General features: G+C 39.1%; 1 protein-coding gene across 1 annotated transcript in view; it reads right to left on the bottom strand.

Moving 5' to 3' along the window:
- Nucleotides 1–13,902, bottom strand: part of SPAG16 (sperm associated antigen 16) — a 468,867-nt gene that overhangs the window by 74,145 nt on the left and 380,820 nt on the right. The window contains 1 exon segment of the mRNA XM_074829742.1: nucleotides 6,043–6,061. Coding sequence (XP_074685843.1) covers nucleotides 6,043–6,061 — 19 coding nt within the window.

The raw sequence follows: 13,902 nt of genomic DNA, 5'->3' as shown, positions 1-13,902 counted from the left end.
TAGTTTGGGGCCAGTCAGCATTAATACAACGCAGCAGCCCTCTAGCCAGAGGTCTGGGAGCTGCTATGTCTTTTCTATAGCTCCCATAAGGCCAGTGGGCATTTCAGAATCTCAGAAGTCAGGGCTGGAGGGATGCTCAAGAGGTTATTACTCCTTCTGCCATCTCAAGGCAAGATCAACTTTACCACAACTCTTTGTTAGAGTAAAATGGGGGAGCTCCTACAGCTCTTCTCAGTACTGTTTTTCAACAATAGTTAAGGAACTTTCCTTAGAAATTCACTTGCATGAAGAAGTTTGCACCTCAAAGACTTAAGAAAAGAACAGGTATTTCTTTCCGGGCAACACAATTACTGCAGTCAATGTTGATGAGGGGAACTTGAGCTCGAGATGTCTGGGGGCCATTACTATTCTGACCATTACAGCTATAATTCCCAGTCTTTCTGATGGTAAAAAGCCTCAAGTAAGTCTTTCATTCATGGTCTTCCTGCTTCTTAAACTCTTAGGAAGCAAGAAGATCTTTCCTGATAAAGTCAAATCAATATCTAACATGAGAATTGCTGGAAACATTTTTCTGTATTGCAGAGGGTTACAATGCAGACTGGAATAATTTACATTACAATTACCTGTCCTATTGTTGTAGAAAAGATCTGCAGAAAGCATAATGCAGGGAAACATTTCACTCTGCTTGCTGAGTTTGAGCAACCTATAAAGAGTTATTCCATGAAGACTCGGAGAGCCCAGCTGCTGCAACGTGTGCAGGCACAATGCCTTACTTCTAAAAATAGGGCACTGTGGAATAGGGTGGAAAAAACCAGAAAGTCAGCAACAAAAATTAATCCTTAAATTTTCCATTTTTCTGTGTTACCTGAAAAGGTATCTTGCACAAAAAAAAAAAAAAAAAAAAAAAAAAAAAGATGTGATCGCAGAGCCTCAGCGCCCTGACAGCAGGGGGAGTGACACCCAGCTTGTTTGTTAGCTCTCTAATGGGTGTTGCCGAATAACCCCGGACAAGTCACCTATACCTGTTTCTCTGCCTCTCTTCCTTTGCATTGTCTATTTAGATTATGCAGCTTAGATTCCTAAAGGTACTTAGGCACCTAATGCCTCTGTGGACACGTCTCTAAGTCCTCCAGGCCAGGTACTGTCTCTTACACTGTCTATATACCAGCTTTGACCTTACTTGCCATATGTCATCACTACTGATACAAAAATTATTGTCACAGATGAGCTCTGAGCTCTTCTGTTCTACAATATGAACAACCACCACAGGGCCCTGTGGGAGTAAGCAAGTGAATTCACTTCTTTTCTATATTGACAAAAGTCAGGGTAAGAATTCAAACAGAAGGAAAAGCATATTGAGAATCCATGTCACAAAACCACTGTATAAAATCATATCCACAATAATTGCATCTTGATTTTAACTGCAAAATTCATACAGAAGAAAAGTATGGAAACATCAGTTATTCTGAGAACAGAAACCTCCCCCAGTATTTGCTTCTCAGCAGACAGTGGGCTCAGGATGACTTGGCTTTGCTAAGCTTTAGCAGCCTCATGTGGCCACGTCCAGAGCAAGGGAACCAAGGGGAAGTCAGGACAGTTAAAAATATGCTCCACCTTGGACCAGGAGCTGGGCAGATGCAAACCCACTCACCTTCACAAAATGTAATTCTTGCTTGTGAAAACAAAGGCAGAAAGGCGACATCACTGCATGTGTAAGCCTACATGCAGCAGCCTAATCGCAGGGAACTTGTCAGTCTTATTAGATAGAGGCATAATCAAATCCATTCTCTGGAAGCTAGGAAAACTCAGTCCTAAAAAAGATGTAATCTTATGGTGGTATGTACTTAAAGCTGAGATGGTTACTGAAAGCGGTGGTGCACCACTTGAATTTTTTAGATGCTTTGCAGAAGAACTACTGGGAAAAAGTCTAATGTCTGTATATATATATATATAAAAAATATCTGTACACATATATATACATATATAAAATCTGGTCAGATGTTTGTAGCCTAGGTACGGGATGATCTATCTCCTGATACCTCAAGATTTCTTTCAAAATATTAATATTTCTTATTATTTCTGTATTTCTACAGTGGCTTCTTCTGGTCTCAGAAGATGTAATTTGCCCTTGCTGAGCACTACTGCACTACTGCGATGTCCTTATCCAGTCCCTGAATAGAGGCCAATGAATAACACGCCCCATTTGGCAAGTGCTTTCTCAAGCGTAAACAAGTGCATTTTTTAAATGCCCCCCCCTTCTTACAAAAATAAACCAAATTCACCATATTAACTGATAAACTGTGTACTAAAGTACCAGCAATAAATAATAAAAGCACCATTCTGCATTTTAAAAGAAGCCTTAGAACAGAGAGGTTATCACTTTAGCTCCCAGTACCAACAAGGATAAAACTGCAGTAAAATTGTGTACTATGTTGTAAAAAAGTGGTGAGAGCAGGAGGAAAGCCACTGTAAGATTTCAAATGATTACATGGTATAGTATAAGCTCTATAGGAATTGAAATGCTCATGTCTTTTTAAACATTTATATGCTTCAGGTATCTTTTCTATTACATTTAATAAAGTAAAAAGTACCCAGAAGTAAGTTTTCATTGTTTATCTGGTTCCTTAAGGAATTTCAGGAAAAGATAAAAGCCTGTATCATGTTTTTTTTATACATACTGTACATATAGGAAAAACGAAATCGTAACAAACAATAAATGTAGAAATTAAAAGCAGATATTTGAAATAAAAATTTTTAAATTTGAATGCTTAACTTGTATAATTTAATGTGTCTTTTGGTAGATAATGTTGTAATATTTTCTATATTTTTACTGTTTCATATTTGGCTTTTTGCTATTTTGATACATATTTTGAGACTGTTGAAGACTATTTTCTTTTAAAAAATGAGGTATAGCACATGCAGAACCTTCTTTTCAACACAAACTTCAAACACTAAGTAGGTGAAGGAAAGGTTACCAGGTTACTGTGATTTTTTTAAAAATCTTATAGACCCACAGACTCAGAATGATCCAAGTTGGAAGGGACCTCCGGAAGTTATCAGTCCAAGCTTTTGCTTGAAATACTCTCTGTGTACTTTGGGGACCCCTTAGAAAATTAAAATCCTACCTAGGAGCCAAAGTCCAGAACTGATATAGTCACCCAAATTCTTCCTACTGACAGCAAAGAACTCTTACATCATCCAGGGCTGTACTAATAGAAGCACAGCCAGTTGATCCATCTTTAACTAAGCACTCATTAGACTGCATCTAGATATTGCATCCAGTTTTGGGGCCTCAATATGAAAAAGATGTTGATAAACTGGAGTGAGTTCAGTGGAGGGTCACCAAGATGGTCAAGGGCTGGGGCATTTGCTCTTTGAGGTGGTAGGTGGTGGGAGACTGAGAGACAATGGACATAAATTGAAACAAAAGAGGTTCAGATTGGATAAAAGGAAACTTTTCTACAACGAGGACAGTCAAGCAGTGAAGGTGGCTGCCCATAGAGGTTGTATACTCTTCATCTTTGGAGGTTTTCAAGAGCAGGCTGGATAAAGCCCTCAAGCAGCCTGGTCTGATGTCATAGCTGACCCTGCTTTGGGCAGGAGGTTGGACAAGACACCTCCTGCAGTTCCTTCCAAGTGATTTGCCTTATGATCCTGCTTTTCCCACAACACTTAAGGTAAGTGAATTCCGAAAAAAATGGGAAAGCAACAAGGTATATGAGCTAGTAGAGAAGCAGAGAGAGTGATGAGAAATCTTTCTCCGTCATTCCTCAAGGTGACCCTTACACATTTTCATATGTAAAATTCTGGACATTCTCTGCTGTCAAAGCAGAACAACTTATATTGTAATTGGGGAAAATAGGATGGCAAAAATGCTTTCCCAAAACAAACACCTCATATGCATATAAACAGATGCTATAATTGAAAGGGACATAGAAAGAGGTGGATATGGAATGTTAGACCTCTAAGCATCAGGTAAAAGAGTGGACATTCTCTGTTGTTGGTCTTCTAGTGTTGAGCTATCTCCGTGAAGAGCTAAACAGAAAACAAGATGATCCAAAACCTCAGGGACTGTATCCAAAGAGCTGTTCCAGTGAGACTCTAATACCTTCCTGAGCAGGATGAAATGAAAAAGAAAACTTCAAGGATTTTGAAGTGGGCTTATAGTCAATCCCTATACAGATATTCTGATGGTGAAGGTATTGTCCCAATACTTTATTTGGGAGAAGAACCTATACTGTCCCCAAGGAGCTCAGTTTTAGAAGGAGGTAATCCATGTTTAATTCAGAGGATTAAACAGCACAGAGAAGCAGCACAGAGAAACTTGTCCAATACACAGAGGTTTCTTCATTCTCTGTAATTCTGACAGATTTCCTCACATAGAAATAATTTACGATTCTCTTACACTTGTCTTTGAGAGCAGGGCAAACATTAGATTCAAACAGGGCTTCAGAATCAGGAAAAAAAATTACCACTTAGAGAAATCCCTTCAAATGGAGGCATATCCAGTGTTAAGGCAGATTCCCATCTTGTACAAAACCACACCAATAACACAAAACATTAGAGACCCTGACATCAAACAAGCACAGCAACAGAATCAATTGATGGAACTAGTCCTGCAACCATTGAAATGATGCTGTGGCTGGATCCTTTCATTACTGCAAGCTGATCATTACAATCTTCACATCAAAACCTTCTTTTCTCCCTCACTTCAGAAGCTTCTCAAATACACCCGAGCTTTGCCCTACATATAGAAAGGGCCTTCACCAGAGGGAAATCTCAGGTTCAGGCACAGAAATTTCAAAATAAATGGAAGCTTAAGAGTTCAGTGTGCCCATCCCTCTGGGCCCCAGGCAGAGAGACAGGCCATTTGGAGAAATGGCTGTTTGTGGGATATATCAAGCCATAGAAAGGGTACTACGCTCTGGGAAGATACAGAGTGAAGGACTGTGATTAAGTCAGGTTTTAGAGAGAACAAACATAGAATTTAAACCAGTGGAAAGACAGAAACTGCAGTGTCACAGTACGAACCTCTGCAGTTGGGGGGTTTCCATCCTTGATGCGTCCCATCATCTGTGTCTGAACAATGTCTCCAAGAAGTCTAACATATAAAAGTGCTAGCAAAGAAAAAAAAAAAAAACCATATTAAAAAAACCCTCCAGTCCTCTGCACTCGGTACAGAGATTTTTAACGCTAGCTGAGTGTAGAAAAGGGAACCCAGCTTGCAGAACAAAATCTATCTGTATCAATAAATACCTGAATGAAAATCTGCCTTCAGGCCTGTTATACAAACCTGAGGATGCAAAGTCTTATTCACAGTTCTTGAGATGATTTTCCACTTTTCTTTCTATTAAGGTACACATTTGCAGTGTATAAAATTATAGTTATGAAAGAATATTGTGGGAATTCAAAATATATTCCAGTTTAAATACAGAAAAATGGTTAGCAGAGCATTTAAGAACCATGTTTGTATCATATTCCACAGATTAAGATTCACTGATATCTCCAGACGAATTACACGAAGAGCCAGCATTTCTGTCAGAAATGAGAAGTCACAGAAATTATTTGCCTTTGGAGACTGATTCTGGTGTTTTTCTTATATTAAAGTCAGGTTCCTATTAAGTCTTTAGATTTACTGTGACTGTGTCCTAAATCTTAGGAAATGCCAATATTTTCCTCACTTTCTTCCCCATTTATTGCAGCATACTTCTTCTTCTTCTTTCTGTCAGCCTCCATAATTGGTGGAAAGTAAGAGAAAAGCCCAGCATGGTGCTGAATCAATCTAATAGTGAGTTACAATGATTGCTGGTGGATCTGAACTCCTGGAGGGAACGGGCTGTATTTTCACAAAAGGTAGCAATCTTTTTATTTTGCTTTCAGGGGCTTGGGAGGAACAAGTAGGCCAGGGAAATGGTGTATCACTTAGCACAGCTTAGTGCAGAACAAAAGGATGTTCAATGTCAGATCCAGGGTCTACCATGACACACAAGGTAAGTGGGTTTTTTTGAGGGATTTCCCCCGCTTCCTCCTTTTTATATATACCAGACCTATTAATCCCATGCTTTTAGCCAGCTAACTTCCATCTTACTTTTCCGAATAAGGAACTACAGGGAGGTAACCAGCTCAGAATAAGCTTCTGCTGTGTACTATTAATAGAGCACAGGAATAACTTTGAGCTGTAAAGAGTTTCCAGAGTTCAGACCCCAAGTCCACTCTGATGCTAGGCCAGCTTAGAGAATATTTAAACTTTTCTGGGTGCAGACATACATTAAACACCAAGGCTAAGATAAAATAAACCATCTGAAAGGTTTCCCTTTGCAGTTACTATTCAGCTACTGATAACTGTGTGTTCCTTTTGTTTTTTTCTGTTGGTGCTCTTTTTCATGCTTTTTTTTTACTAGCGTTTCTCTGTTTTGTTACCTGTTTTTACCCATTTGTATTGTAGAGGAGGAAAACTAAGAAAATTATAGAGTTAACCAAAAGAAAAAGATAACAGCTTGAGGTTTTTAGCAAGAAAGGACATAATTTCATCCAGTAAGATGCACTTAAAATTTAAAAGCAAATCAAACCCAATTTATAGCTATATAGATATACATCAGCTAAATAAAACACAACAGTTCAGATATTCTTGCTGAATTTCAATTACCATAAGACCCCACACATTTTAGAAATAACATTAAACAATGCTTATTAAGCCATCTGATATTCTGAAATATATTTTCGGATGTGTATTTAAACTTTTAAAGCAATTCAGATTTGGGCTCCCTTAGGAAAACACATTAATGATTTTTATGTTCATTTAAGATAGACACTTCCTTCCTGATAGATTCAAGTGCTAAACAGAAAATTGTTTAGACGATTTCAAGCATTATTGCTCTCTGATATTAATGCAGCAGCATACGAATAAATAAAATGAAGCAAATTTTTCCTTTGGAACTCACTTAAACAGCAATACTCTGAAGTCATCCAGAATTCTACTTAAAAAGTGGGGTGGTTTTGCTGGGTTTTTTTAGAAGCAATGCAAAAGTTACATATCAAAGTGATGCAAGTCAATCAGGAGCCTCTGCCTGTGCCTATATTTACTTTCATGAGATGCTGCATTAGTATTTAATAGAAAAGTTTTCCTTGCACTCACTCGTCTGCCATTGTTCCCTCTCCTTGTTTGTCATAATAAAGAGAGACTGGACCCCTGCTTCATCAGTGACTTAATAGAAACCGCTGCGACAGGAGGTAGAGAAGCCAGTAGCTCCCCACGCACCCTATTCACTGAGCCTGCAATGATCCAACTTGACCTCCCTTGTCTGAATAAAACTAGGCATCCCTTATTTCTAAGCAAAACCATGCATTTTGCTCCAGTGTCTTCTACTCCCCAGATTCTGACAACCTAAGAAAAGTGCATTGTACTTGATGACCATTTGTCAGATGATCTACAATTCTCCCTTTCAGCAAGGAGGTCTGTGAATATAAACAGCCATCTGATGCAAAAGTATTCCATTCAACCAAACACACAAACACATACAAGCTCATTATTTTCAGCATAAAATAAATCTATTCCCTCCACCTGGAATTGGAGAGCATCCCACTCATGCTTTAAGAACAGAATATGACAGGGAAGGAAAAAAAGATCTGATATATTATTCTTTGCTTAGTCCAAATTGGAAACCTACATGCCCTAATGGCATTTTGGTTTCCAAATGAGTTCTTTGAATAATATTCCCTTCTCCTATTTCCATTAGAATCTCCAGAAATTAATAATTTAGTCTAGTCATACTGTAGGCCACATGAGTGGTAACTTTTGAATAAAACAATAACCATTCATACCCACATTTAAATTGCTGGAAGGCTTTTGAGGTTCAGTGCCAAATAACTAACCCATCTTAAGCATTTGTAGTAACTGGGACTTATGAAAAGTGGCTGCAGCTCAGTCAGCATTAACTTCAGTTTAGGAGTTTGGGTTTAATTTTTTATGTTGACTTGCGTGGGACTTGATATCCACAGAGAAAGGGACACACAGAGAGTTTCATTTGCAGTAACAACATAGCCATGCCTTCTACAGCTAAATACAGCTCCCAGGGTTGCCATTCACCCCTGTGACCTCTTGTATTGCCAGGTTACATGAAACAGTTTCTAGATTGTGACCCTTCTGTCGACCTTTTCTGAATGATCATGTTGCTAATGTCAGACAACACAGTGAACATGTGTACAAATTCAACTGATCTCAATATCACTATGTTTGGAAATTCTGCATTTCAGGAGATTCAACCAAGTCTGTGACAGGATTCAACATTTATGGGATTACAGGGTTCACCACTACATCTTTTAAGTGCAATCAGGGTATGGAGTAGGTGAAAGAAAAAGAAAAAAGAAAGGGAAAGAAAGAAAGGGAAAGAAAGAAAGGGAAAGAAAGGGAAAGAAAGGGAAAGAAAGGGAAAGAAAGGGAAAGAAAGGGAAGGAAGGAAGGAAGGAAGGAAGGAAGGAAGGAAGGAAGGAAGGAAGGAAGGAAGGAAGGAAGGAAGGAAGGAAGGAAGGAAGGAAGGAAGGAAGGAAGGAAGGAAGGAAGGAAGGAAGGAAGGAAGGAAGGAAGGAAGGAAGGAAGGGAGGGAGGAAGGGAGGAAGGAAGGAAGGAAGGAAGGAAGGAAGGAAGGAAGGAAGGAGAAAGAAAGAACATTTCTGTGCACCACATCACTGTAAAAAACTTGATCCATATATTGCCAGGTAGATTCCCTAAGCGCTGAGGTTGAAATGTTGGAAACCACTGCATTTTATTACAGGGGAGCACAGCGACAATTGCGGAGGCTCGACCCACACGACCCCGCAGGGTTTAATCCTCAGCAGTGAAGGAGAGGTGCCCCGCAAGCCAGAGAAATCTGCTTAGCACTGATCACACTCACCTCTGCCTGCAGACTTTCCTCTGCTGAGCCTCCATTTCTCAACGTTTATGTGAATTAAATTCTCCACTTTAGCACGCTGGCTTGAAATACAGGCAGGGCTTAGTGAATATAATTCCAGATTCCAACTGTGATATTAACACTGAAACATGCACAGAGCATGTTCAGAATTAAAAAGCCTGCTTCCCTCTCTTTTAAATGAGGAGACAAAAAGGATTCAGATGTCTCAAACACAAGTGTATCAGAAGCAGGGGCTTATGTTAGTGAGAAAGAGCCTGTTACATGCCTGTTATATGCTTCCAGCTTCTCAAAAGCATTACTTTAATTTTGCCACTTATTTCCATTATTCTCTTCCTGCTTATTCCCAAAGCCAATTAAAATGCAAACAGGAGATTTTAAAGGCTTCAGTTTGATAACAGGCAGCAAGACAAGCGAGGCATGGGACAGCACTGAAATATGGCTCTTTAATGCAAGCATATTAATAGAAATAATTGGATTTCTAAAGTCTCACAATTGCAAGCGTTACCTCTTATTGTCCATTAAATCAATTGACATCCTGCACTTGTTATTTCAAAAGTGTTATTCTTATTTCATGAGAGTGCTAAACATATTCAGTTTGCTCTAATGAAAGTTGGGGAGTTTTCTTCTGAAGTACATACTAGCCTCATAGCATGTAATATATCCAATGGATTCATTAAAGCCAGTATGGTAAATGCTGGCCTCAGAGAAGTTAAACTCTCAATTTTGTTTTTAGCGGGGCCAGAGTTTCATCCAAAACACATAATGTTTTATTAAGCTTTTAGTAATTACAATAAAAGAGTTAAAGAATTTAATCTCAACTTTTCAAAAGAGCCTATGGGAAGTAGATGCTGGAACTTGTCTGAATTTCAATGGGAGGCTTAGCATCTAACATCCTCAGGAAATCCCTGCCTTATCCTGCTGTTGATTTCTGAATTTAACATCATCCTCGTTTTCCATTTTATATGTTCAATTCAAATAATATCCCCTGGCTATGACTGCTGTCAGGTGATACGGCTAATGCAATTTTTAACCCTATCCAACAAGGCAGTGCCCAGTCGACCTTACACCCTCTGTTCCTGCCCCTTCTCTTATACCACATTCATGTTAAAGAGCCAAACGCAAAGGAATACAGACATCCCCACACATACCTTTCTGTTCATCGGGTTAGTTCCCTGTAGGTTTAACTCCCTGAACTGGCTCATTGAGATGACAGATAAGACCAGAGACAGCTCAAGGAAGCAGAGGGAGAACATGGCAAGGGACAAAGAGAGAAGAGGAAATAGGAGGGTGAAATTGCCTCTTACAGGTACAATTAGCCATTAAACTGGTTTCATTTTCTTGTCAGTCCACACGCTGCCTATGGCTGCACAGGATTAAGATTTCCCCCTGCCTCTGATGGTATAATATCAAGTTTACTTATCCCAGCAGCAAGTGTGCTGCTGACACAAATGGTGGTTCTGCTCTTCAGCCCACTCCCAGGAACATGTTCCTGCTCCTCTCCTTTTTGCCAGCAGAAACATCCTCATGACTGTGCCGTGAGCTGAAGTGGGAAACAAATACAGCTGAAAAGTAACTTCCATTTTTCAGAGTGGATTTTATCTGAAGTGGTTCCCTGGTCTGGCTCACAAAGCAGCTACACACCACCACTGCCAGGAAAAGGGAAGGGGAGAGAAGAAGGGTCCGTCCCCCTGAGCGGCACTGTGAACTTCTGCCAGAACTGTTTATGGAGCTACAGCTGTGATCCAAGAGCTGAAAGCCAACCCTTCAAAACTGGGAAATGAAAGCCAGCCTTCTAACTTTGTTTACAGCACATACCGCAATATGTATATAGGCTCTTGAATAGCTTAGGGATGAAGTTCCGCTGATGATGAATTAGAATTATGCCCCTGTTAGGTATGGTTATATATCCAATTCCAGATTTTAAGCACCCATTTAAAACATAAATTAATATTAAAAAGATACATCTAATTTTTTATACTTGTTCATTTTCTACTGCTTATTCCAACATGAATATTTCCCTATTTATAGCATGATAAATTATCTATTTTTAAGTCTTCCTACAAGCAAGATTTCAGTTTTCTTTTCAGCTCCTTCAGACATTACCTTGTACAGAAGTGTTCAAGTGCCACGTTTTTATTACCACTAATGCAGAATAAGTCATTTTGCCAGTTGAAATTATGACAACTATGTCACAAAGAGAGAAGGTAAGAGCAAAAATGTGGAAATTATGACAACTTTGTCACAAAGAGAGAAGGTAAGAGCAAAAATATGTCTATGTTTCTTTTTTTAATGGTTAAAAAAGAAAAAAATTACTCCTTTTGTTGTATTTCCTGGAAGAACTGTCAGTGGAAGTTGAAGAGCACTTAACATACACCTTGTGGCCTCGAACACTAATAACTTCAACATAGGACTGATCGTGAAATTGCTTTTCACTTCAAGGTAAAACCACTAAAATCTATGTAGGGGATTAAGGATTTCCCCAACAGAAAACTAAGTATTTCAACTGAAAAGTTGGCTCTTTTTTTTTTTTTTTTTCCAAGTAAATGAAGGGAGAATTACAGTCACACAGTTCAGTTCTAACAGTTCTGTCCTCAGTTCTGGATCTCTTTATTCATATACTTAAACATGTTACGTTGAGTCTTTTACACTCAAACATAGATAAAATAATGAATACAAAAGGTTAAGAGATAGAAATAGCACAAAAAAATGGTTGGGCCTTCAAATCATGAGCAAAGAAATCCATGAAGAAAAATGCAGAGACTAAGTTCACCAACATAATCCTTCTTCTTTATGCCACTCCTGTGAAGTTATAAATGCAGACTGAACATCTTGCTTCCTTCACTGAAGTGGCATCATGTGGTGAAAAAGCATCTTTAAAAATTAAACTAATTTGGGGCCACAAACAGGAAAATGCCTTAATCATAATTTTATAGCATAATTTTATGTCAGTACATAGGTTTTTAGATGCCTTAAACTGCTAATTTCCATAAATTAACATGCCTGGGTCTCTTTTAATAGTAATCATAACTTTGCATTTCCTGCTTGCAATGCTTGGTTTTAACATAATTACAGTATGTCCCTTGTTTTCAGTCCCATACAGATCCCCCTCACTGCTCTCTCCCCAGTCAAGCTCTGCTCAACATAGTTTTGTATTAGCTGAGACACAAAATGAACCTGCAAAATTTACTCAGAGATTTATTGCATACATAACACTTGCACATGTATATGCAAACTCGCATTTGCATATTCAAAATGCCTGTCTGCTGTTGCCAGCGAACATGTTTTATTTTCACATGCTATGGCTGTACATGCAAATTCCTTTCTTCCAGCATCAATTACCTACTCCCCCACAATCAATACGTTCCCTTTCCTAAAACAATCCGTTTCAGACCCTATATTACTTTGCTTTCCCAGAAGTCAATAAATACTGCCATGTCTCCCTACACAAATGTCTTTTCCCAATTCTTTTTACTGATTCTGTCGATTATGTGCTTGTCCCTGTTTTCTCTCCTAAATCTTCAGCTTCCTCCATCTTCTGGTCCAGACCCTGCTTTTGCGCACTCCATGCAGGAGAAAGAACAGCAGCTCTACCTCTTCTGCTGCCCTGTTTCTTTCTCACCTGTCTGACACAGAGGCACCTTCTGCTCCCTTCGCTGAAGAAACAGCATCCCCAAATGGCAGTGTTCACTAGAATTATGTAAGGGACCAGAAGCACCTGCCAAGAACTGGAATGAACAAAATACTGCAGAGGAAAGGGGACAAAACCACTCCTTAATACCTACAACGATATGCCATTTTTAAATTTTATTTTTTATGGGAAGCACCAGGCTTGGAAGCTAAATGTTGTAGTCTCCACAGCCACGTGGACAAGGGCCAGGACAAGACTGCTAAATGCTCTGCCCAAGAGTACTGTTAAATGAGATTCTGCATTGAGGCCAACTGCATTAACTGGTTCATCACCAGAATACACATAACCCCCTGCATCAGTTAGGGGCTAGCGGGTCCCACCCCACCTCATTTGAAAGCTTCTGCCTGGCAATATTTCAAGTAGTGGCAATTTTGCAGAAAGTGACTCACTTGCTATGTCTCTCCTGCAAAAGTATGTCATACTCTATCTTAAGATTCCCTGTGCTGCCCTAACCACCAGTATAGATGGGCACACAAACAAAACCTCTACATGAAATGACAGTGCTATGGTGAATTGCTCCCTAAAGGTTCATTTACTAATACTTAATCTGCAGTTGTGCCAGCCTGTATACTCGTGTCAAGAACGTGGGGAAAAGCAGTCAGCTGGAGTCTTTATAATGAAGAAGCCTCTCTCAGCTTTACCCCTGCTGGGCTGGCTCAGTCCTCAGCTTTGTCCTGCTTAGAGTACACTTCACACCTGAATGAAGAAGAGTTTTGCTCTCTGAAAGAATCAAGTTCATGCTAGTTATAAGAACTGAGCTAGCTAAACTACAAAAATTTAACTATTGATCATGACCACTTTAAAATATGAAAATAAATTCAAATTTGACCTGGTAGGCTGAATTTACTTTCAATTTTTTCCCACATATAAGGCTTATTTGCCTAATTTAATGTTTTACAGCTATCTTTAATGTGCAAATACTTTCTACAGTGAATATGCAATATAAAAAAAATAATCAGAAACTCTCATTTTGAAGTTATGCTGTTTATTTCCTTCCTGAAAACTCAGCTGAGTGAAGTCAGGTTAATTGCCTCTAAGTCTCTATGAATAATGTTGCAAAGCCTTGCACTGACAGTTACACCATTCTTCTGCTAGTCGTGTATCCCAGAGCTATTTCAATGTATAACTGTAATTCATTTTGGCTGCTAGATCTGCGTGTAAAGATAAAAGCCAATAGCAAACTTCCGTAGTCTGCCTCCGGTTTTCATCAACTTTCTATCCAGTGGGTGTAATTTTGGAGATGTTACTTGATCTAACATGCTCCAAAATAACGGAAGCCTTTGCTCCCTTTAATATATTCTCTGC

Source organism: Strix aluco, chromosome 6 (assembly GCF_031877795.1).
Source record: "Strix aluco isolate bStrAlu1 chromosome 6, bStrAlu1.hap1, whole genome shotgun sequence".
In the NCBI taxonomy this organism is placed as follows: domain Eukaryota; kingdom Metazoa; phylum Chordata; class Aves; order Strigiformes; family Strigidae; genus Strix; species Strix aluco.
This window is presented reverse-complemented; position numbering and strand designations above follow the sequence as displayed.